The sequence below is a fragment of the Thamnophis elegans genome, chromosome Z, assembly GCF_009769535.1.
Source record: "Thamnophis elegans isolate rThaEle1 chromosome Z, rThaEle1.pri, whole genome shotgun sequence".
Taxonomy (NCBI): domain Eukaryota; kingdom Metazoa; phylum Chordata; class Lepidosauria; order Squamata; family Colubridae; genus Thamnophis; species Thamnophis elegans.
Genome location: NC_045558.1, coordinates 55,704,487 through 55,731,139, shown reverse-complemented (window position 1 = coordinate 55,731,139; position 26,653 = coordinate 55,704,487). Strand labels below are relative to the sequence as shown.

Sequence of the window (26,653 nt, the reverse complement as noted above, 5' to 3'; positions counted from 1 at the left end):
CAAGCTTTCAGGGCATGATGAGGAAACTGAGAGATGGAGGTTTTTTTTAGAATTGTGTTAGTGCCGATTTGTAGACAACATTGCATTATTGTACGCATGCATCAGTAGTGGTAAAAGGCTGATTCATATTTCATACACAGCAATTGTTCAAACCATAGTTTGGCTGACAAGCTATAATAATCACATATAACAAAAATCACAAACCTTGGTTTAGAAACCTAGTAATTGGAGTTATACACAAAGCTAAGCCAAATGGAAGAAGTCATCTTGGGCATTAAATTTGTAATGCAGAAGCAAATATTAAACATAATTCCCTAACATATATCTATCCAGATATGATTTATTTATTTAGAGGATTTGTGTACCTGTCTAATTTCTTGCCATAATTGTCAAATGAATCACTGCAGTTATTAAGGTAATAACACAGTTGTTAAATTAATCTGGTTTCCCCTTTGACTTTGCTTGTCAGAAGATCCCCAAAAGTGATCATATGATCTTGGGACACTGCAACCATCATAAATATGAATCAGTTGCCAAGCATCTAAATTTTGATTATATGACCATGGGGATGCTACAATGGCCATAAATGTGAAAAATGGTCATTTTTCAGTGCTGTTGTAATTTTGAATGGTCATAAGTGAGCTTTTGTAAATCAAGAACTACATGTACTTGTAAGATTCCTATTTAGTACAACAGATCATCACTACTATATCAAAATATCCATCTGTGGGTAATGTGTGTGTGTGTGTGTGTGTGTGTGTGTGTGTGTGTGTGAGAGAGAGAGAGAGAGAGAGAGAGAGATGTGTATATATGTGAGTAAATAATAAAAGCAGCTACTTCATCCAGTTACTTTTCAGTATAAAAAATAATTATATATAAATATTGTTCATACACAAAAAAGTAGAAAACAGATTTTCTCATATTATTAGTCTCTTATACTGCTTGACAAGCTACTGGAAACTTGGTAGATATCTTTTCTATTACTGTGCACTTAAGTATGTGCCAAATGCAATATCTTTTCTTATCCGACACATCTTACTTAACAGCATAATTGATTTCCTACTTATCAAATAACATATTCTTTTGGGGATGTTTACATTCAATGACTAGTTGTTTTCACTACTTTTAAGCTTTTTACACTTGAAAGCCATAAAACATTTAACTTTTTATAAGCTGAGGCTGATCCTTATTTTACTTCTAGGGATTATGGAAAGCTCTTCAATGAAGAGGGGAAAATACCATATTATAAAATTATATATAGAAGAAAATCTTTTAAGGTAACATACTATAGGACACTGGATTTCATCATATCTGCGTGAATATTTACACAAAACAGCCACATTGATAAAACATGAGCCTGAACAAACTGCACCTAGTTCAGAACCTTATAAAGGAAGAAAAATTGTACTGAGATCTTGATATGTCCAGGATCACAGATTAATCATGCCAGGCTCAATTTAAATTAAACCATGTGCATTTGTAAACCCATTCCCTTTCCTGTACTTACTAAAATCACAAATTTCAACTCCCGTCCTAATGTCGATTGGAGAAGAGAAACAATGAGGGCCAGCAGAATGAAGCACAGATACTTGGAGCTTCTTGCTAGACTTGTTTCTTCCATTCTACTGGCAGATATGTAAATGCTCTGTCACCAGAATGCTTGCTTTTTAAGGAACACTAAAGGGTGGATACCTAACAGATAATTATAAGAGGAAGTGACAATTATGTACATTAATCTATTTTTTAATTTAGACATTTTTTTGAGCTACTTTAGCCTTAGAAAATGAAAGAGATGTTATTGGTGAAATCAGATTTCTTTTCAAAACAGATTCAACTTCTCTATGCTATAGAGAGATGAACATATTTACGCATTGAAATACATAATGTGTTAATTTGATTTAGCATGTTTGTAAAATATGAGGTTTAGTATGTAAATCTTTTTATCTGTGATTAAACTTAGGACAATGTTCTCCAGGTTCCTAGGACCAGGTTCTTCATTGACAGTCTATTAGGGCTTTGTGTAAGTTTAAGAGGGCTTTACTTTGATGATTATTTCAGCAGATTTTTTTTTTTAAAAAAAACATGAAGTATTCCTTTTGAGAAGATCAGGAACCTTACTATTTCTCAACGTTCTCAAAGGTTGTCAAATTTCCCAAAGAACTTTTTGTATATGCATGGTAGCCATTTTACTTAAAGTAAAGTGATTGAGTAAATTACTTCTACTTTGTCCCTCACAACGCTGAGACATTAAGTCCAGATCAAGTATGCCCATTGCCCATTATATTACTATTAACCATTCTAATTCATAATACATAAATTAAAGCAGTAATCTCTTGGAATGAAATACTTTGGAACTAAATTGGCTAAGGCAACACACATTTCTATAACATATTAAATAATTTAAAAAATTAATAGTGAAATGCAAAACAAATCACAACATTGACATAGAAGAAAAAAAGCAAATAATTATACAGTGAAGAATGAAAACTTCTATGACAATAAACTAAGCATGACATAAAAAACCCAATTAACAGAAAAAAGTTTCACACAATTATGGATTATAGTTTAAAGCAAATTTCATTGAAAGGTTTGCCATTAAATCTGGACCCTATAGCATATAATACACAGTGACGTGCGGTGAGGTTTATGGCTGGTGAGGCAAGCGGGCAAAAGCCGCCCTGCTGCCCCGGCTCTATGTCGGACATAGCGGCAGAGCGGCTTTTGCCTCTAGCACCGAGACGGCAGGAAGGCTTTTGCCCGCTTTCAAGAAAGCTTTCTTAAAAGAGGGCAAAAGCTGCCCTGCTGCCCTGGCACTAGAGGCAAAAGCCACTTTGCTGCTATGTTCGACATAGAGGCATCCCGCCTCTATGTCAGACATAGTGCTGGGGTGTCCAAAAGCCCTGCCGCTATGTCCAAAAGCCCTGCCCCTATGTCCAAAAGCCCTGCTGCTATGTCCAAAAGCCCTGCCGCTATGTCCAAAAGCCCTGCTGCTATGTCCAACATAAAAAAGTGCCAGCCCGTGCACCAGCGGAGGCGGGTAAAACACACACACACACACAAATTACTTACAATAATACAATTACTTATAAATTACATTAATTTTGAATTCCTCCCCCTCCTCCGACCCACATACTTTTTCCAGCTGTTTCACAGAGGATTTCAACTCTGCTCTTGTCTGCCATGATGAAAATGTAAAAATGTAAAAGGAAAAAGGCAAGAGTGCTGAGGTCAGGCTGGGTTAGCTGCTGCCAGAGTCTCCAATGGATGACTCTGCTTAACTGTTTAAAAAGCCTCTAAAAAAGTGCCCTCTACAGGAGGAGGCGAGAGAACCACATGCCTCATCGACATAAGGAATTTTTCGGCTTTTAACCCTTGCTTAACTCAGCTCGAGTGATCATAAAGATAGACTAAATGAGGCACGTGGTTCTCCCACCTACTCCTGTAGAAGGCACTTTTTAAGAGGCTTTTTAAAATAGTTAAGTACTAAGCAGAATCATCCACTGTGACTCTGGCAGCAACTACCTCAGCCTTTTTCCTTTTACATTTTTTTTCTTTTCATGATGATAGTGGTGAGGCCCTGCCTCCCCTGCCTGCACGTCACTGATAATACAATATCCTGAATCTCATAACATGGATTTTCCCCTCATTCCTTAAAGTAAAGAAAGTAATTTTTTCTCCAGTTGTATATGTCATGTTCTAAATTCTCTGTCTAGTCTGTTCCCTTAGCAGGAACAATGCTGGAAGCTGATTAGTCAGCTGTCTGACAACCGACTCTAAAAGGGAGCTGTCAGATGGGACATCAGCTGTTCATTGCCTGTCACTGGGCTTACTGCTATGTTAGTGTTGTTGCTCGTTAGAAATAAATGTTAGATCCATCTGTCTTGCTTCAGTCTGTGATTACCCTCCCAATTTTCTCGGTATTGAACACTGTGATGAAGGTGGGAAACACGTCTGAGGCAGCAGATTAGGCTGGTCATTAACCAAGAGCTGAACGCCTCACTATGAGTGAGCCACTGACTACTAGTCAGTCACTGGCAACAAGACATCGTTGCCTCCACATTCTTAAAGACGCAGGCAGATTTTCATCGCCACAGTCTGACAAGAGTGGCTGCCCTTACCACATTTGTGGCTTTCAGCCCAACCACGGAAACATGGGAGTCCTATGTGGAGCGGTTCAAATGTTTCCTCAGAGCTAATGACTTCATTGAAATTTTGAGCAACCGAAAGTGCACCAATTTCTTAACCTTGTGGAACTGAGATGTTTGACACTGCCCAGGCTCTCACTGCATCAATCTCAATCCACTTGGTGCACTGGGACATGCTGCTGTCAAAAATTAAAAAGTCATTATGCTCCATCTCCCTCCAAAATCACCCTTCACCATGCCTTTTATCATAGGAACCAGGCAGAGGGAGAATTGACCAATCACTATGTGACTGCCCTCAGGTCTGCAGCCCTTCACTGCGAGTTCAAAGACCTTGATGATGCCCTTTTTGACCAGCTCATTTGCGGGGTGAAGGACCTTTGCATTCAGTGCCATTTATTCGCCACACTTGAGGTAACTTTCCAGTCAGCGTTGGAAGAAACCACGCTACTGAGATGTCCACTCAATCCTTGGCAGCAATAAAGAACCACCAGATCCCCCTTGAAGCAACTAAAATCGCTGGCCCATCATGCACTGCTATCCACCAAAGTGAAGCTGACATTGAAGACACATCAGAAGATGAAGTAAATTGCCTTAATGAGGCAAATAAAAAGAGCTGGCCCATCAGCCAAAAACCCTCTCAGGTGGTGTGTCTGGGATGCAGTGGAAATCAACCCTGGTTGGTGTGTAATTTTATGAACGTCATCTGCAGATGGTGCGGCTGAGAGGATTACCTCTCAGCCGCACCAGTTTGTAGAGCTGCCTATCCTTCAGTGATCCAGCCAGCAAAGCTTCAATTTAACAGATGGCCTCTACCAAAGACCCCTTGAATGGGAGATGACTGCAATGCCATTTTCAGGCAATGTAACTGTGCATGTGCGAGGAAGATGGCTGCCTGAGCTTCTCGCTCGGGCTTGAAGGGAGGCGAATCTTCTGAAAATCGAGTCTCTGCTGTAGCTAGACCACTGAAGGGCGAAGTCTGGGTAAGAGGATATTGAGAGGGGGCTGGAAGAACGAGTACCTGGAGAAACACTGCTCGGACGGCTCTGGGCGGCGCAGCGGTGTCGAGCGGTGCCGAGCAGCTTGCGGGTGGCCTTCCCCCCCCCACGGATGGCACAGGCGGCGGTCTCCAGCGGCTTGCCTTTGTTTTTGCGAGGCGCCTCTGAGCCGCTGGGACGTGCAGTCTCCCCCCCTCCTCCTGTGGATGGTGGTCTCCAGCTGGCGGCAGTTCCAGCGCCGCATTCGGATCTCCGCGGCCCTGTCTTTGTCTGCATGGCGCCGTTGGGCCATTGAGCTGCCCCCCCCTCCACCGTGGATGCAGTTTTCAGCCTTGGATCCGGATTGCCACGGCCCTATTTTTATTTTACAAGGTGCTGCTGAGCCGCTGGGCGTGCTGCCTCCCAGGGGGGTTGGTGAGTTTGATGCTGGGGTGTCGTGGGTCTGAGCGACAGGCTTCTTGCCATCACCACTGCTGACCCAAAGGCATCCCCCCTCCCTTCCATCGCAACTCTTTCTGTTTCCGTGTATTATCACTGCTGTGGACCAACTGTTGAAATCCCAGCTTTTGGCTATCATGGCTGGTCTCTCGGCTCCTGTTGCTGTTGCTGCTGCTATCCGTGGTTACTTTAGGAGTCCCCCTTTCAGATGCCTGACTGTCTTCGCCTTCCAACCGTCCCCGCCACTGCCTTCGTCCTCAGGACCACCATTTTGGAGTGAGCTGGGATATATGAATCCACCTCCGGCCTCTCTGAGAGTCCTGTATACTATCCCGCATACTATTCTGTGCCTCAATCTTTGCAGAAAGAGAAAGCAGGGGACGAACAGGACATGGGCAGGGAGCCTGCTCAGCACCTCCCCCCAACTGACATTAACCCTCCAGCCACTTCAAACTTTTGGACCTTGCCCTTTTTGCTGGACTCCGCAGAGGAGAAGATTAAGAACACTAAGACTTCCTCTCTCGCGCAGTGCGGAAATTTTTTTTAGGAATGCGGTGTGAATGGTATGTCTGATTGATGACTGTACCCACTTTTGTAACTTTATTACTGTCGTATTTTCTGTATTTTAATTGACCTATGTGGGGAATGCATGGATGAGTGGCTGTATTGGTGTGAGAGGATGACTGATTCGAAGGGCCTGTCGGGAAACGCGGGGGCTATAGGGGTGGGTGGAGGGACTACGGACACGGGAGCGGGCCGGAGCATTATGGTCTTAACAGGGAGGGGCAGATATGGTGGGGACTTTAGGGCTGGCCATTACTGGGGAAGGAGGGCTTGCTACGTTACAGAGATCCCTCCTTCCGGCCCCATGAGTCCCACTCCAAGGCCAGATGGCGCGAGTAATCAGGACCCTGGTCTCGGGCTGCTGTCGCTAAATGCCAGGTCTGTAGTTCACAAGGCTCCCCTCATCCGGGACCTAATCTTAGACGAGAGGGCAGACCTGGTATGTATTACTGAAACCTGGCTGGGCCCGGAGGGAGGAGTCCCCCTCGTAGAGATGTACCCAGAGGGTTTTCAGGTGCTTCATCAGCCGCGATCCCAGAGAAGGGGTGGAGGTGTGGCTATTGTTATCCGAGAGTCTCTAGTACCTTGTAGGATCCCTGCTCTGGAGCTTGTCGGGTGTGAGTCCTTGCTGGTGAAGTTGGACCTCAAGGGTCAATGGGCTTGCTGTTAACGTACCTGCCTCCCAACAGCGTTGCAGCAGCCCTTCCCTCGCTCCTCGAGTCAGTAGCTGAGCTGGCAATTGAGTTTTCCAGGCTTATGGTTCTGGGGGATTTCAATTTGCCTTCGCTCGGTGAACACTCTGATGGAGCGCAGGAGTTCATGGCTTCCATGACAGCCATGGGCTTGACCCAAGTAATTCGGGGCCCGACTCACTTGGTGGGTCACATGCTCGACCTCGTATTCCTCTCGGAGCAGTGGAGTTGTGATCTTGGTTTGAGGGGTAGCGAGATCTTACCCCTGTCATGGTCGGACCACTACCTACTGAGGCTTGACTTTTGGAGACCAAACCCCCACTGTAGGGAGGAGGAAACGATTAGGTGGTTCCACCCCAGGAGACTTATGGACCCTTTGGGCTTTCAGACGGAGCTTGGTGTTGTTCCTGATACCCTCGCCCTCAGTCTGGCGGAGACTCTGGTTGCTGCTTGGAATTCAGCAGCAGCGGTGGCTCTTAACCGGATTGTGCCTTTACGGCCGATCCGAGGCAGTGGATCCAGGAGGGCTCCTTGGTTTACTGAGGAATTCCGGGAGATGAAGCGCCGAAAGAGACGCCTAGAGCAACGATGGAGATCCAGTAAGTCTGAGTCAGACCGAGCGCTTTTAACATCCAGCATCAGAGCCTACCTTCGGGCAATTAAGACGACTAAAAGAACACACATTGCCTCTCTGATTGCTTCCGCTGAGTTGCGCCCAGCCACCTTGTTCAGGATAACCCGTTACCTCCTAAATAGGAGGGATACGAGCGATCCTTTGCAAGGCAGAGCTGAGGATTACGTCCAATTCCTCGCGGATAAAGTTGCTCGGCTTCGGACGGACCTGGACTCCAATTGCGCAGAGCCAGCCGAGGCACCAGGGGAGAATCTGGAAGGACATCACTGGATTGATTTTCAAGCTGTTACCCCTGAGGACGTGGACAAGGCCATGGGAGCTGTAAGTGCCTCCACATGTGTACTGGACCCATGCCCCTCCTGGCTGGTCGCTAACAGCAGGGAGGTGACATGGGGCTGGATCCAGGCGGTTGTTACCGCCTCCCTTCGGGAGGGGTGCTTTCCCCCCGCTCTAAAGGCGGTGATGGTGAGACCCCTTCTGAAGAAGCCATCTTTGGATCCAGCCATCTTAAACAACTATCGTCCAGTCTCCAACCTCCCCTTTGTGGGGAAGGTTGTTGAGAAAGTGGTAGCCTTTCAGCTCTGGCGGTCCTTGGAGGAAACTGATTATCTAGATCCCTTCCAGTCGGGATTTAGGCCTGGCTACAGCACAGAAACCGCTTTGGTCGCATTGATTGATGATCTCTGGAGAGCCAGGGATGGAGGTTATGCCTCCGTCCTAGTGCTCCTTGACCTCTCAGTGGCCTTCGATACCATCGACCATGGTATCCTTCTGCAACGACTGCGGGAGGTGGGGGTGGGAGGCACTGTCCTACGGTGGTTCTCCTCTTACCTCTCGGACAGGTCACAGTCGGTGTTGGTCGGAGGGCAGAGGTCGACCCCTAGAATTATGGGGTGCCGCAGGGTTCGGTCCTGTCCCCCCTCCTGTTTAATATCTACATGAAGCCTCTGGGTGAGATCATTCGACGGCACGGGATAAAATACCATCAGTATGCGGACGATACGCAGCTGTATCTGTCCGCCCCGTGCCAACTCAGTGAAGCAGTTGACGTGATGTGCCAGTGCCTCGAGGCTGTTAGGGACTGGATGGGGGTTAACAAGCTTGTACTCAATCCAGATAAGACCGAGTGGCTGGTGTGTTTCCCTCCTACTAATTGGCCAAGTGTTCCACCTCTCAGGCTGGGGGGTCAAACAGTACGCCCCTCAGACAGGGTTCGCAATCTGGGAGTCCTCCTGGACCCACAGCTGACTTTTGAACACCACTTGTCAGCTGTGACCAGGGGGGCATTTGCCCAGGTTCGCCTGGTGCACCAGTTGCATCCCTACCTGAACCGGGAGGCCCTCACAACAGTCACTCGCACCCTTGTGACCTCTAGACTGGACTACTGCAATGTGCTCTACATGGGGCAGCCCTTGAAGAGCATTCGGAGACTTCAGCTTGTCCAGAATGCAGCCGCGCGAGCGATCGTGGGTGCACCTCGGTTCACCCACGTAACACCTATCCTCCGCGAGCTGCACTGGTTGCCTATTGGTTTCCGGATATGCTTCAAGGCGCTAGTCGTCACTTATAAAGCCCTTCGTGGTATTGGACCTGGGTACTTGAGAGACCGCCTGCTGTCAATTACCTCCACTAGACCGATTAGATACCACAGATTAGGCCTCCTCCGAATTCCATTCACCGGCCAGTGTCAACTGGCGACTACCCGGAGGAGAGCCTTCTCTGTGGCTGCTCCGACCCTCTGGAACGAACTCCCCGTGGAGATTCGAACCCTCACCACCCTCCAGGCCTTCCGCAAAGCCCTTAAAACCTGGCTGTTCTGACAGGCCTCGGGCTAAAGAGCTGTTGCCCCTGTCTCAAATGGTATGACTGTTGTGTGTTTTAAATTATGCATTGTTATGTTTCGTTTTTTAATTTTTTGTCTTTATCCCCCTTCCCTGGTTTGAGTTGTGAGCCGCCCTGAGTCCCCTTGGGGGAAAAGGGCGGCATATAAATATAATAAACAAACAAACAAACAAACAAACAGGGCTCCCCCCATTCCAATGAAATAATACAACAAACTAGCAATGCCCTCCAGAAAAAGATATGACTCACTGTCCAGCTTGAAGGGACTGACTGTCTGATGGAAGTTGACACAGGGTCGGCCACGTTCATCATATCCTGGAGCACCATAAAATGAATTATACCTCAACTGTCCAAAAGATTACAAGCCTGCAACTTGACCCTAAGAGATTACCAGGGAAACAACATCCCTATCATTGGAAATGGCAAGTTTAGGGTTAAGTAGGAAACCTGCCAAGCCTCCCTGGCCTCAATTGGTTTGAATCTTTGGGCCTCAAGATCAGCGGAATCAGCCACATCCAAAATGTAGACCTGGACATCCTAGAACAGGAATTCCCCTCCATTTTTGACGGCAAGCTGGATGCCTACACAGGAATGTCTGTTTCTTTTAACCTGGATTCCAAAGTAGAATCTATTTGCCTGAAACCATGGTGCGTCCCTTTCATGCTTAAAGCAACGGTAGACGCTGAGCTGAATAAACTAATTGCAAAGAATACTGGAACTGGTGGACCATTGGGAGACCCCCATAGTCACCTCCATCAAGCCAGATGGATACATTCGCATCTGTGTGAACTATTAGTGTATGCTCAACTGTGCCCTGCCAACCAATGCCTACCCAGTACCCATGGTGCAGCATATGCTGCACTCGTTTGGTGCAGGGACCATTTTAGCAAAGTTGGACCTGGGGCAAGCCTAACAGCAACTTCTGGTAGATGACGAGATGGGAGAGGCCCAAACAATCATCACAGACAGAGGGGCATTTAGATGTCGCCGCTTCCAGTTTAGAGTCAGTGTCGCTCCCGGCCTATTTAGAGCTTGATAGAAAGACTGTTACAAGGGATCCCTGGAGTTGTCCCTTATTTTGATGACATCCTCATCTCTGTGACCAACCAATCCAATCTTATGGCCAATATCCGCTCAGTGCTCCACGATTTCCAGCAAGTGGGCCTCAAGGCAAAGAAGGAGCAGTGCTATGTAGTGGTCTCCTAGTGGAGTTTCTGGGGTTTCTTATTGATGCCAAAGGGCTACACTGTACCACTGCCAAAACCAAAGCTATTCTAAATGTTCCAACGCCAACCAACAGGACCAAGGTCTCAGCATTCCTCAGGTTGCTGAACGTCTATGCTATTTTTCTCCCACACAAAGCCTTGGTAGCTCATCCCCTGAATCAGCTGCTGGATAAGAAGACATCTTGGTCTTGGGGAAGGAAAGAAACCAACACGTTCCGAATGATCAAACAGCTATTGGTGTCCAACACTGTACTCTCCCAATACAGCAAGAACCTACTTCTCATGTTGGCATGTGATATGTCCCCCTATGGAGTGGGGGTGGTGCTGAGCCACCAATTGCCAAATGGCCGGGAAACTCCCATTGTGGTTTTTCAAGAACTTTGGCTACCACAGAATGCAACTATAGCCAATTGGACAAAGAAGTCCTGGCTATAGTTGCCAGCATAAACAGGTTTCTATGGCTAGAAATTACAAATTGTGATGGATCACAAGCTGCTTTTGGGATTGTTCACCGGTGACAAACAAACACTGCAGGTCCTGTCCCCACACACGATCAGATGGACTGTGTTCCTTGAGGCCTACAATTATGACCTGTCCTACAGATCAGGCAAGCACCTAAGCCATGCTGATGCCTTGAGCCACTGCCCTCTCCTGGACACCATCATCCCAGGTACCCCTGATTGAGCTATTTGCTGCTCATGGTTTGCCCAATCTATTGGTCTCAGACAATAGCCCCCAACTGACTTCTACTATTGGGGTTCCTGACAGGTCAGGGGATTTTTCATACCCTTACTTCACTGTTCCACCCGACCAGTAATGGCCTGGCAGAATGCATGGTCTGAACATCGAAGGAAGCCCTGTCCAAGATAGGCCCAGGGAATTGGCAGGAGAGAGTAGACCAGATCCTGCTAGCCCAACACAAGTCACCATGCCCACAAACAAACAAGAGTTCTGCCAAGCTCCTGATGAGAAGGCACCTGAGGACCCCACTAGATAAATTGCATCTAAGTTATTCCCCGGAGAAGCCCCTAGACTCCATGAGTTTGCCCTTGGAATTCAAATTAGGGGACCCCATATATGCAGAGAATTTTACAGAACATCCATCTGGCTAGGTAGTTGTGATAACTGGGCCATTTTCTTACAAGGTGGAGTTGTTGGATGGCCAACTCTGGAAACATCATCTTGATCAGCTCCGCAGCCATAGGGGCACGGCCACCCTCCCAACCTGACTGGGCCTCTCCAGAAACTCCACCCACCACAACATTGGCAGACGAGGCCTCCCATTGACTGTGATGATGGGCCTATCCTCCACATGAGAGCAGTGGACTCACCTGTAGAATTAGGCCGGGCTCTACCACCATCCTCTCCAGAAAAACCAAGCCAGGGTCTGAAGAGATCCAAGGGGCTCTGGCTCCCTACCTGCATTGCCCAAACACTGAAGTTGAACTGCAAATATCAGGGTGAGTCAGGCGATGCCCAGTATATCTGCAAGACTATGCATACACGAACGTGGTGGGAAGGACTGTCATGTTCTAAGTTCTCTGTCTGGTCCATTCCCTTAGTGGGAACAGTGCTGGAATCTGAGTGGTTGGCTGTCTGACAGTCGACTATAAAAGGGAGCTGTCAGGCAGGAGATCAATTGTTCGTTGCCTATCATTGGGCTTACGTTATGTTAGCGTTGTTGCTGGTTAGAAATAAATGTTAGCTTATTATCCACCTGTCTTGCCTCAGTCTGTGACCAATTTATGTTGAATTAAATGCATCCTCTTTTCCAAGTACCAGAACCAGTAGTGCTTTTCATGATATGACAAATTCTATTTTTAGATATATGTTTTGACATCACATTGAGATACTTAATTAGAAGTTTTCCTTCCAAAATTGGACTGACATATGCAATGCTTTAAAATCAAAACAAGGTTATAATTGCACAAGAATTTACTTTCCTCAGGAAATTTCCATTCAAGTGCTACATCTGTCAAAGAATCTAAAATAGTTGGTACATCGCAGACTGCCACAGCACCCAAACCATTACTGTTTAATCAATATATTTCAAGTGTACATATTTCCAAGATATTATGAACGTAATATTCAACACATTGCTTTAAAATCTTTAAAGCATTAGAAATTTTTTTTATTAAAATTTTTTTAATTTTTAATTTAAAACAAATACAACATCTTTCTTTACATGCTATAGAAAGTGTATCAGTTGGTTACAAATAAACTTTCGTGCATCTCTTCCACAGTCAACAAACATAATTTATGTTAACTCGAGCATTTTGACTCAAATATTCATACATATCACCATCATCATATATCCATTTTCATTTGACTATAATTATTATTAAAAAAATAATAATAATAATCTTAAACAATACATGCCCACACCAGTGGGAAAAGAAAAAATAAATTTAAAAAAAGACTAAAAGAACAAAAGACAAGGTAGGGAAGAAAAAAAAAAAGAACACAGGTATATATTATAAAAAAAAGTATATCAGCTGGTTACAACATGTTTTGGTGCATCTCTTCCATTAATTCATATTAATTCAAATATCTTAACTCAAATGTTTACCATATTGACATCATTATACCTCCACTTTTAGTTGACTACAGTTATTTAAACATCCTTCATCCTTAACTATGCCAAAGATTTAATCCATAACCACATGCTGACATTTCATTTACTTGTTTGTAAAATCCTCTATTAACATCAAATCCTCATATCCTGTATTAGCTGAACATCCATAATATTTAATACCAAAAATTCCATCTTCCATGCAATGTAGTTTATTATCATTCTCCCTTCTTTAAGTAATTATATCATATATCGTAACGTTCTCCCCATATTAGTTAACATTTAACTGTATATATTTTATTTTATTTTTTAATAGTGACAATTATTGTGATTAATAACCTTTGTATATGGTCCAAAAATATTTCCAACCTTCCCTTCTCATATCCAATTATTATTTATCATATCAACTCCACATTATATACATTACTATCAATATCAATTATTATTCAGCTATATCTATTACAAATAAAAGTAATTAGATTTAGCTAATTTTAAATTGTATTCTTCCATCTATCAGCCTATGTCTCTCCAATAACAAAACCTTCTTAATCCTATTGCCATTCGTGGAACAAGTTTACCAAATGTTTTTATAAGCAAGTCCAAACAGGGATATCTTCGCACCTTTTTGCTCAGTATGTCTCTGATGAAATAATAACGTTGTCCTGGGCTTGTTAAACTTTTCAGTTTGTCTTTAATTCTCAAGGGTGGAATTAAAAATTCTGCAAATGATGTTTCATAAAGTGTAGATTCTTTAATACTTCTCATTCCTCCTGCGCTCTGTCTTTTAAAATGAATCTTCTGTATGGCTGCCCCCCTTTCCAGCATTGCATCTCTTTCTCCCTCCAAGATAAACCAGACACCCTGCCTGTCAGCAAGTTGAGAGACTTAATTTCTCACATTCTTCATTTGTATTTCAGGAACATTCAAACATTCATCGTTCTCACTTTTTTCTTCATATTTTAATGTCAAATAATCCAATTTTTTTTCAAATCTTTCATATGAATCAAACAACTTTTGAAATGCAGAGAAAAATATTTGCAACGAACCTTTTGAAGTATGTATCGATGCCATGTTGTGACGCAGTTAGAGGCTCTAAAATATTTGCAAGTAAAGACACGCTGGGAGCTGTGCGATCTTATCTGATCTTAGACCAACACAGCCAAGCAATAAAAGTGTCAGATCGTAAAAAGCCAATTTGTAGTAGATTAGTTTACAACCCACTTAGGAAGTGTCAGGGGGAATGTTGAAAAACATTTAAGAAATAGGGTAACCACCGGCCATAAATCTATTAAAGAAAAACCAATTCGCCGCTAGATTCTTCTGTTCTTTGGTTTCAATTAGCTTAAATTTTAGTGTGGACCGTCTCTCTTTGAGTAATAAAATCAGCTTACCAGTTGAATTCACTTCCACCATTCTTAGGGGCAACCTGCAGTTTCGGTTAGCATACAGCTAATCCAGAAGGAGCTGGCAAGAGGGGTTAATTCCAAACCCCCCCAGAGACCTGCGAACATCTCTGAGGTCACTGGATCTCCCCTCACCTTTCACTGTCTCTCCGGGACAGCTAGGATCCAAACGACCCGTCCAAATTCCTTCGGAATAGGGGAATTTCAGGAATAGCCTGAAACTCCATCTTCTCACTGCTAAGCCCCGCCTTCTTCCAAAGCATTAGAAATTTTTAAAATTATTATTTACCAAATGTTCCAAATTTCATAATATTCAGACTCTTCTTTATCTTTTAATTTTAGTGTTAATTTGTCCATCACTGCACAATCCAAAATTTTTTGTATCACTATTTCTTCCGAGAGGATATTATTTTGTTTCCCGTATTGGGCAAATGCTATTCTAGCTGTAGTTAGCAGATGTGTTAATATGTACTTAATTTTCCTTGTATATTTCCCTTTGATTATTCCCAGCAGAAAGATATTTCGGGTTTGTATTTTATCTGTTCTCCTGTAATTTCTTGCACCCATTTCCAAATTTTTGTCCAATATTTTTGTGTTTCTGGGCAGGTCCACTATATGTGATAAAATGTCCCTTGCATTTTTTTGCATTTCCAGCAGGTCGGATTCAATCTCATTGGTGGTAAATGCCAACAAGAAAACATTTTGTACATATTTTCTTTAAATTCTGCTGATCGTGTTAGTTTATAATTTGTGTTCCAAATTCTTTCCCAATCCACTAGATCTATATTGTAACCAAAGTTTTTGGCCCACGCTATCACGCAACCTTTAACTTTTTCTTCTTTTAATGTTACTTCTAATAAATATTTGTAAATTTTTATGAATTTATTTTCCGGGCCAATTAAAATTTTATCTATTTATTGTAATTCTGTGTATATTCCATATTCTTTTACATCTTTTTTGCATCTCGATTGTAGTTGGAGATATGGCCACCAATCTATATTTATATTTTGCTCCTTTAATTCCTGATTTGTTTTCAAATTTCCTTGGATATCTAAAATTTCACTATATCTAACCATTGTTGATAGATTTAGTATATTGGGATGTGTCATGGCTTCCATAGTGGAAAGCCATGTCGGTATTTTTATGTAGTGTTTTTCTCTAATTTTATTCCACATCTGAATCAGTGTATCTCTAATATAGGGTCTGTGAAAGTATTTTTGTTTCTTTTTACCCTCTTCCCATAGGAAAAAATGCCATCCCGTTTGCAAATCATGGCCCTCTAATGTTAGCATTCTTTTATTTTTTAAATTTATCCAATCCCTGATCCATGTTAGTGCTGCTGCTTTGTAATAAAGCTCCTAGTCAGGGAGTCCCATACCACCTCTGCTTCTGTCATCCTGTAGAGCTTTCAACTTTATCCTGGCTTTCTTCCCTTGCCATATAAATTTTAACATAATCTTATTTAATTCAATTAAAAAAAATTCTTAATTTTATGGGGATTGTTAGAAATAAATATAATAGTCTTGGTAGTACATTCATTTTTATCACTGCTATTTTCTCTAATAATGATAGTTGTATAATGATAATTGTAGTTTCCCCCATAACTCTTCTTTTTGTTGCACTAATTTTGTATAATTATTTTTTTTATAGTTGAGCACTTTGCAGTTAGCCATATTCCAAGATATTTAACTTTCTTTGTCACTTGCAGTCTTATTATTCTTTCTAATGCTTTATTTTGTTCTTCCTTCAAATTTTTAGTTATCATTTTACTCTTTTCTCTATTAATGTTTAACCCTGCTACATCTCCATATTTTTCTAATTCTCGCACTAAGCTATTTCCTGTTTCTAGTGGGTCTTCTATAATGAATACCAAATCACCTGCAAAGGCCTGAATTTTATACTCCTCTTTTTAAATTTTAGTTCCTCTTATCTCTGAATTTTGTCTAATTCTTATTAAGAAACTTTCAAGCGTCAGGATAAAGAGCAGAGATGATAGTGGGCATCCTTGCCTTACTCCTTTCATTATTTTAAAAGTCTCTGTACTTTCCCCATTTAATAATATATTTGCCCTTTGGGTGGAGTATATCTTTTCTATTAATCTTTCAAATTGGTCCTCTAATTTTTTGTGTCATGAATTCCCAATTTAAATTGTCAAATGCCTTCTGTGCATCCAGAAAGACAAGTGCTAATTGTTTCTCTGGATGCGACTCATAGTACTCTAAAATATTTGCTATTATTCTAGTGTTATTCCTGATTTGTCTTGTTGGGAGAAATCCGTTTTGATCTGGATGTGTATTTAATAGTTTTTTCAATCTCTCCGCTATTATTGTTGTGAGTATTTTATAGTCGGCATTTAACAATGAGATTGGCCTATAGTTTTGAATCTGTTTTTTATCTGCACCTTCTTTAAATATTAATGTAATATGTGCTTCCCTCCATGAACTCGGTATTTTTGCTTTCATCAGTGCCTCATTATACATCTCTAACATCAAGGGTTCTATCAATTCATTCAATTCATCTATTCACCATTCTGCTGGGTATCCATCTAGGCCTGGTGTTCTATTATTTTTCTGTTTCTGAATCACCTGAATCACCTGAATCACTACAGGAGGAGGCGAGAGAACCATGTGCCTCATTTAGTCTATCTTTATGATCACTTGAGCAGAGTTAAGCAAGGGTTAAAAGCCGAAAAATTCCTTATATAGATAAGGCACGTGGTTCTCTCGCCTCCTCCTGAGCCAAGGTGGCGCAGTGGTTAAATGCAGCACTGCAGGCTACTGCTAGATCAGCAGGTCAGCGGTTCAAATCTCACCGGCTCAGGGTTGACTCAGCCTTCCATCCTTCCGAGGTGGGTAAAATGAGGACCCAGATTGTTGGGGGCAATATGCTGACTCTCTGTAAACCGCTTAGAGAGACCTGAAAGGCCTATGAAGCGGTATATAAGTCTACTGCTATTCCTCCTGTAGTGGGCACTTTTTAGAGGCTTTTTTGAACAGTTAAGCAGAGTCATCCATTGGAGACTGGCAGCAGCTAACCTAGCCTGACCTCAGCAGCTCTTGCCTTTTTCCTTTTAAATTTTTACATTTTCATCATGGCAGACAAGAGCAGAGTTGAAATCCTCTGTGAAACAGATGGAAAAGGGTTTTGGGTCGGAGGGAGGGGGAGGAATTCAAAATTAATGTAATTTATAAGTAATTGTATTATTGTAAGTAATTTGTGTGTGTTTGTGTTTTACCCGCCTCTGCTGGCACACAGGCTGGCACTTTTTTTATGTCGGACATAGCGGCAGGGCTTTTGGACATAGCTGGATGCCTCTATGGTGGACACAGCGGCAGGGCATTCGGACGCCCTGGCACTGTATCCGACAGAGGCATCCTGCCTCTATGGTGGACATAGTGGCAAGGTGGCTTTTGCCTCTAGCGCTGGGGTGGCAGGGCGGCTTTTGTGCAAAAGTAAGGCAACTGGGTTTACAATTGCCTTTTTCCCAGATCTCAGTGCTGTTGTTTTGATATTCGCCATCTCTTTTAAAATTTTATCTTGTTCTTTTAGTATCTTATATATGTTGTCCCAAATTAGCATCCAATATCTTTCCTTTCCCCCCCCTTTTTAAACAATTCCTTAATTTAGCTTGTTCTATCTATATTAATCCACAAACAGTAGTCTTAAAGCAGTATAAGCAACTTAAATAATGTCTATATATCTCTCTCTAAATTATTCAGTAATAACTGGTAATAGTAAAAAAGGAGAAAGCAAACAGAGAGAGGGAAGGACAGAGAGAGAAAGCCTCAGTGCTCATTCATATCAATAGTACTATATCTTAAAAGTGCGATTATTTCATTATATCCTTAGTGTGATTACTGCAATTTAACTCAGATAGGCATTTATAACACACAAACACACACACACAGCTAGATAGCTAGATGATAGATATTCACAAGCTTTCCACTTATTTGTTTATAAATATAAATATTGATTTAAATACTTGTTTATAGGTATTATAAATATTATATATAGGCACTGTATATAATTGTAACTTATTTCACTAAACTATTAATGCAGTCAGTTCGTTCACCACTTTTTCTTTAACTTTTTTTTAAGTTCTGTGTTGAGTTACTTTTCTTTGCAAAATTGTCCATGTTCTTCTGTTCTAAGTAGTTCTAAATAATTTCAGCACAGCTGTTGCATCAGCCTCTTCCCCTTCCATTTCATTGTCCTCTTCTTTTCCTAACTGCTGTCTGTCAACTGCTGCCCTCAAGCACTGGGTAGCAACACAACACTGCTGGTTTGCGCCATAGTCGTTGAATTTCGATTTTTAAGTCCTGGTATTTTGCGATTTTTTTCATGTTCCTTCTCAGCGATCCTGCTATCACCTGGTATTGCGATGTCTATGATTGTGACCTTATTTTTCTCAACCAGTGTGATGTCTGGTGTATTATGCGCCAGTATTTAGGGGAATTCATACATTCGCTTTAAATAGCCTCTTTTTTCTGGCTTTGAGTTGTAGTAACAGGCTATTATGGCACGGTTTTCATCTGCATTATATTTTTGTCATTTTGTTGGCTGGTCCATTTGTAGCCCACTTGTCTACGGATGTCCAGGGACCCCAACATCCGCCGTGGCCCTTGTTAACCTGCGCGAGGACCGATGCGGTATGGAATTCTTATTCGTTTTTTTCACCATATTGTATGGGTTGGCGGGTTTTTTTTTATGGGACCAGATGCCAACCTGACCCCAACCCTCCTCCTTTCTCATCCTGGCTTGGGACCAGCAACGGCGGAGTTGTTGTTGTTGTTGTTGTTGTTGTTATTATTATTATTATTATTATTATTATTATTATTATTATTATCCTTTATGTATAATCCAAAGGGATTGCTAATCTTCCTTACATGGGTACCATTCAATATTCATATTCAATTATACTCATCATAACACTACACATTGTATACATTAGTAACATTATCAGTTATTTATTTAAGCTATATCTATAATCAATAAATTTCACTGTTTAACTATTTTTAAATTATATTCTTCCATCTATCAACCTGTATCTTTCCAATAATAAAACAATCTCATAACTTCTGCCATTTGTGGTGCCAATCCTCTAATCATCTTCTTGATCAGCTTTGTATAGACTTCTCTTAGCAACTCCTTGCTTGTAAGATCTCTCATACAATCTTGATGCCCTCCTTCTGTTTCCTTATTCAGCTAGCCTTTAATTGTCAGCACTGTTATCAATACTTTTGCTAATAGAATTTCTTTCTTTAAGTCCATAGATTCTTTAATTTCTTCTTCTTCTATATCTTGCACTCTGGAATAGATTTCCTCTCCATTTACTTCCTCTTTCAGTATTCCATTCTTTCCATTTTCAGAAATGAACCAATTACCATTAATATCAGCAGGTTTAATCTCTTTATATTCATTTTCCACTTTGGTTTTTTGAGTTTCAGTCACCTCGTCTTGCATTTGATAAACATCCTCAATTTTTTCATCATATTTTATTGTTATGTGCTCTAAGTATACCAGTTTTTCCTCTATTTTTTCATATATATTTGATAATTTCTGTATTTCTGATAGTATCTTTTGCAAATTTGAGACTTCTATTTTCTTTTGAAGTTGTGCAATTCTAACAAACACAGCTGCTCTAGCTTGGAAGGTTAATAAGATTAAAGCATAGATTCACAAAGAATGTTGTTTCCACTTCAAAAGGACATCTGTGTGCTTCCCTTTTTATCACTCTCTGTAGCCAATCAGTAAAACCTTGTGGTGTCAAGTCAAAACAATCCGTGAAGGAACAAAAACCTCCCAGCCTCTGAGCAGCGGTAACACTGTTAAAAAGTTTCCTTTTGTATCTTTTTTGTATTTCAAGTTAGAAAAAGGAGTCCAATCTTTAAAGGAATTAGAAAAATACCCACAGCAATGAAAGAGGAAAACTTTAGTCTATAGATTACAGAGAATCATAAAGAAAAGGTAAAAGAAGAAAACTTAATCCATCCATTTCAAAAGGCTTGCATAAATTCCATCCATGAAGATAGCATTTAAAAAGTAAGATAACCACTGTCCAAAACCATTCCAAATTTAATTCCGCCACTTGACTCTTCTATTCTTCAATTTAAATTAATTTTTAAATTTTTATAGGCAGTCTCTTTTTTAAAACAGTAAAAGTTCCTCACCTGCTAGAAACACTTTCACTTTCTGTATCCTTCTGTTTTGGACCTGCCCTGACTTCGTCAGCCTTGGCTGGATTTTGTCACTGGCTTAGGTCCATTTGGACCACCCAGCGGCAAAAGTATTGGCTGCGGTCTCAGAGCATTGAGACCAACCATATTACCGTGATGTTGGCTCTTCTCCCCAGAAGAGAATTCTTTATTGGCTAAGTGTGATTGGACATGCAAGGAATTTGTCTTGGTGCATATGCTCTCAGTGTACATAAAAGAAAAGATACATTCATCAAGAATCATAAGGTAGCTCACTTAATGAATTTGTAGGGTACAAATAAGCAATCAGGAAACAATCATTATCAATATAAATCGTATAAGCAACAAAGTTACAGTCATGCAGTCATAAGTGGGAGGAGATGGGTGATAGGAACGATGAGACAATTAATAGTAGTGCAGACTTAGTTTAACAGTGTTGAGGGAATTATTTGTTTATTATTATTTGGAAAAAAACTGTTCTTGTGTCTAGTTGTTCTGATGTGTAATTGTTTTTTCTGCAGTTCTAATTATTCTCTGAGTCTGTCTTGTTAGGTTGCAGAACCAAACCAGACAGTTATAGAGGTGCAGATGACAGAATAATTCCTCTGTAGAACTGAATCAGCAGCTCCTTGGGCAGTTTGAGTGTTATGAGTTGGCATAGAAAGAACATACTTTGTTGTGCTTTTTGATGACGTTTTTGATGTTAGGTATTCATTTTAGGTCTTGAGATATGGTGGAACCTAGAAATTTGGACAACAAAGTTGTCAGCTAGATTGTTTAGGAATCTATTTGATTTCTCACTTGATGTGGAATTACCATATTTTTCGGAGTATAAGACACACTTCCTCCCTCCAAAGGGTGAAAATTTGGGAGTGTCTTCTACACCGAATGTAACCAAAAACATGAGGCACGGAGGAGGCAATGGTCTCTGACAATGCCTACACCCTGGAACAGCTATTCCAGGAGGCTGATCCATCTGCCAATCAGCTGCCAATGTTGAATCAGGATGCAATAATATGCTGAAGCTGCCCTGGCTGTTTGATATTTGCTGCAAGGACGTGTCAGAGTTTGCAGCAGCCATCACATTCAGAAAGCTCACACAAGTAACTGATTCAGCAGGATTCAATAACTACTCTTTATATAAAATATAATACATAAAGTAAATATACAATTCCAAAAGCAGGTTTCCCAACATGGTAGTTCAGTAGAGGAAAGTTTCACTTTCAGTTTTAGTTTCAGATATCAGCATAGCATGTAGTTTTAGTACAGAACAAGCCATGCCCAGGCTCCTTGCTGTCTCCTTCCTTGCTGCTCACACAGCAAATACTATTTGTTTCCAAACAGCCCTCAATTCTCTCTCACACTGACAGGACGCTGGCCAGATGAATATCATGGATGCTGGTAGGCAGAGACAGAATTTTTTTTTCTTATTTTTCTCTCCAAAAACTAAGATGTATCTTATGCTCCAGAGCATCTTATACTCTGAAAAATATGGTAGTCAATTGATGTCAGACTTAATGGTAAGTCTTCCATTACTATTGTGGTGTGTTTCCTACATATATTTGTTAGCCTAGCAAAAAGGACATCTATTTTTTCTGCTTGATTGGGTGGCCTGTAGTATATACCAATGGCCATGTCATTCTTTTTTTCTTTTATATTGACCCATATGCATTCTAGGAGGTTTTTGTCTTTTGTTTCATGCATTTCTGTAGCAATGTAATGGTCCTTTACATACAATGCAATTCTACCTCCTCTTTTATGGGGTCTTTTTTTTTAAAAAAAAGTTTGTATCCTTCTATCAGTATGTTCCAGTCAGGTTTCTGTTATTCCAACTATATCATATTACCTTCATGTATTAATAGTTCAAGTTCACCCTGTTTGTTCCTCAGACTTTGTGCATTTCTGTATGTCAGGCACTCCTCCTTCAATATCCAAGAAAGAAAAAGCTCAACTCCAAGTTAATAGAGATAAAGTACTTTTACTAGATATGAAGTGAAAGCAGCTAAAAGGAAAGCAAGATCTGAGCCAGAAAGGCGGGAACATGTACATATCAATGTTTACCCAGCACTCTCCCCCCAATTCCCCAACTCAGTGTCCAATCTGCAACTCCTTAAGTTGTCATGTGGGGTGCATCTTCAAACAGCCTCATCAAGTTAGTATGCGAGACGGTTGGCCTTGATCAAGTCCAAACATCAGCCACCAGCATGTGCAGAAGATGGTGGGAACAAGACTCCTCCAGTACAATATAATTCCCTTCCCCAATACCATGCCCCCCCCCATTTCTATGGCAGCTAATAGTAAGCAAGTGTAGCAGAGGCTGACAGTATATAGGCACTTGAGATCTTTATGTCTGACTCTTAGTATGCTTCCTATTTGGTGTTTGAGTTTGCCTTTCTTTCCATTCCTTCTTACTTCATTATTTGAAGGTTTTTTTGCTTGGAATTAGATCTTGGAGATCCTAAAAAATTGGTCACCCTCCCTCTCAATTTAGTTTAAATCCCTTCCTGGTAAGTTGAACCAGTTTTTCCCCGAAAACATTCTTCCCCATTTTTTGTGAGGTGCAGCCCATCCCTTGCCAAAAGCTTGTCATGGAGATAGTGCAGACCGTGGTCCAAGACCATGGTGACACCAACTCTTTAGCCACTGGTTCTAGAATCCTTTGTTCTCTTACCAGATGTTGACCTTTTGTTAACAGTATAGATGAAAAAACTACTTGTGCATCTAATTCCTTGACTTTCTTGCCTAGCTGCTCATAATCATTCAATATTGTTTTCAAGTCCTTTTTTTGTCTTTCATCCTACTTTCATCCTAGTAGTAGAAAAGGGTAGTAATCTGTGGATTTTATTATTTTGGTTAGGTTCTCAGCCACATTTTGGATTTTTAGTCCAGAGAGATACCATATCTTTCTGAAATTACAGTCTGGTCTATGGACTGCTGGTTTTGTTCCTTGAGAGTTGAATCTCCTATCACCAACACTTGCATTTTTTCCTAGGGAGGTATGGGGTATTTTTCTATCTATCACAGAAGCATTTGATGGTGTTACTTTATTAAGGACACTTGTTGGTGCTTCTTTTCTATGTGTCTGCATCTTTTCTTCCAAGAAGAGTCCATGAAATCGATTGCTTAGCACCAATGGGGCTGCATCAGAATGGGTTGGATTGGACAGGGGTTTTGTACTAGGTTTGTGTTTTTTTTCTATGAGTGACAAGACATCTGTCTTCTTCTTCCTCCAAGGAGTCAATTCTTTTAGAAGCTGTTTGGTCATTATGTTCAATTTGGGCATTTTCTTTTTGCAAGGTTTGGGGTTTCTCATTTTGCAGGTTGAGTTTCAGAGTGGTTAGAGTTTCCTCTGGATCTTTACCTTTTCTTCTAGTAACTTGATTAGTTTACATTTGGTACATGTGTAGTTTGGGTATTCTATGGGCATGTGTACACATGGAACATGTTTTTCAGATCACAATAGTATCAGTTTCTTTTTCCATGAGTAGATTTAAAATAGATTAGATTTTAAAATAAATGAGTAGATTTACCACAGATTTTTAAAAGGGAAAAATGTCCAATTTAGAATTTTGATATTCTAACAGATCATTTAAAATTTAGGGGGGGGGGGGAGTCTAGCTAAAAATTTAAAGCTCTAGCAGTTAAAAATGTCTTGTTTAAGGATTTAAAGTTCCATTGTTCAAAATTGTCTAATTTAAAAATTTAAAGTTCTAGAAGATCATTTAAATTGTCCAATTTTAAAATTGTCAGTGTTTTTAAAAGATTTTTAAAAGATTTTTTCTTTAACATCCATAAGTGCTTGGTGAACAGTGTATTATCTGGTCAATATACTTTGTATACAATTCTGATAATATTACCATTTAAATATACATAAGAGCCAAGGTGGCGCAGTGGTTAAATGCAGCACTGCAGGCTACTGCTAGATCAGCAGGTCAGCGGTTCAAATCTCACCGGCTCAGGGTTGACTCAGCCTTCCATCCTTCCGAGGTGAGTAAAATGAGGACCCAGATTGTTGGGGGCAATATGCTGACTCTCTGTAAACTGCTTAGAGAGGCCTGAAAGGCCTATGAAGCGGTATATAAGTCTACTGCTATTGCTATTGCTATACATAATCATAATTTTTCAACTTGTAACATTTGTGTATATAGTAATTATAATACATTTTATCATATTTCAGTATACATAGTATGTCCCCAATTTATATTTTCTACTTCTTTTTTCTAATACTTAATAAAAATAACCACCATGTAGAAAAAATTCTATATCTATCCATCATCTCTTTCCCTTTTCATAATTTCAATTCTTATTAACTTTTTGGTGAATTTTTCCTGCTTCTCCTCTTGTATCTTGTAACTCCTTTTATCATGTTTATTTAATCTAAATATTTCCTTTGCCACAGCATCTATCTCTTGCTGTTGAATCTCTAGAGCACCCATCCACAGTTCCCACATTTTTAGGAGATTTTTCTCTTTATTCTCTTTTGATTTTTAAAAAAATATTCTGTTTGTTCCATGTTTGAGATTATTGCTATCTCTTCCATCTCTTTGTCTACTTGTATCATTTTTGGAATTATCTCCTCTATTCTCTCTTCAGCTCTTTGTAGTTTCTCTTCTATTTTTATTGTCATTTGCTGGGGGTTTCCTAATTTCACAATATCTTGCATCCCATCATCTCCCTGTGATTGCTTGTTATATCTTCCTTAATATATCAATAATATTTCTCTATAGACTACGTTTGTTTTCTCCTGATGAGACATTTTGTGCTGATACTACACTAATCACTGCTCAATATTCCACCAAAATTTCAACATCCCAATTGTCCAAAAACACCAAAATTTACACAGACCTAGAACTGTTCCTCAAAATCCCCTAAATTTACAGTCCTTAAAAATTTCCAATTTGCATCCTCTAAGTTTTCCAAGTTTTTAAGTCTTATTCAATTTTTCTTCTTTCTTCTTTCACCTTGTAGAATGTTCTATTGAATGATCTTAATAATCCAGATTGGCCCACCAAATTTCCTCAAATTTCAATGTTGAGGGGGCTTATGTGAAAGGTTCATTCTTAGCCTATAATGTAATGTTCTATAATTATCCCTTTCCTTCCTCCTTTCTTATGATCCTTCCCCTCCTGCTTTCTTGTAGGCTTTATTTATCTTTTTCTTCTTTGCCTTCATATGTTCCATACTTGCTATTGTCTACTTTGATTTTTTTTTGCCTTGTGTCCTCTGTTGTCTTTTTATCCTCTCTTCCTACTTGTTTTTATCCCGCCACTATCGGGTATTCAGTTTCCCCTGCTTTTATCAGTTTCCTCACCCTCACCTGTTGGTCTGCCACACTGTTCTGTTGCCATTTTCAGTCACCAGTTCACTGGTCCACTGTGCTGCAATGCTCCATCATCACTGACAGCCTCTGGTTCCACCACTGCTCTATTGTTGCTTTCCATGCTGTTCTCTGAGTTGCTGTCAGGATTTAGTTTGCTGTGCTGCTGCTGGCTCTCCTTTCTGTTGTGCTGCCACTGCTCTTTGCTCCTCAGCCATGTGGCTTCTGTTTGCTGGTCTGTCATGCCCATGTGCTGTTTCTCCCAGCAAACAGGACTGCCTGGATGGCCTACAGTAAGCTTGCCTCTTGTCTCCTCTCTACATACAGTTTTCCTCCCCCCACTGCTCTGCTCTCTCACCAACTCACCTTTTTGTTCTCTGTCATTGCTTTGCCCTTAGTCAGCTCGCCTCTCTGCCCCACGGATGATTTTCCTCCCTGATCCACAACTGACTCAACTCACTCACTGGCTCGCCTCCTTGTTCTTCCAGTTTGTTTTGCCTCTCCACTCACCAGAGGTGGTATTCAGCAGGTTCTGACCAGTTCTGGAGAACTAGTAGTGGAAATTTTGAGTAGTTCAGAGAACCAGTAAATACCACCTCTGACTGGCTCCCCCCCCCCATCTATTCTCTGC

The 26,653-nt window shown here is 41.0% G+C and overlaps 1 protein-coding gene across 1 annotated transcript in view; it reads right to left on the bottom strand.

Annotated features, from left to right (window-relative positions):
- Positions 1-26,272, bottom strand: part of LOC116521162 (prostatic acid phosphatase-like) — a 117,916-nt gene extending 91,644 nt beyond the window's left edge. Inside the window, exon 1 of the mRNA XM_032235859.1 lies at positions 26,072-26,272. Coding sequence (XP_032091750.1) covers positions 26,072-26,272 — 201 coding nt within the window. The remainder of the gene's footprint in view (positions 1-26,071) is intronic.
- Positions 26,273-26,653: the final 381 nt, after the last annotated feature.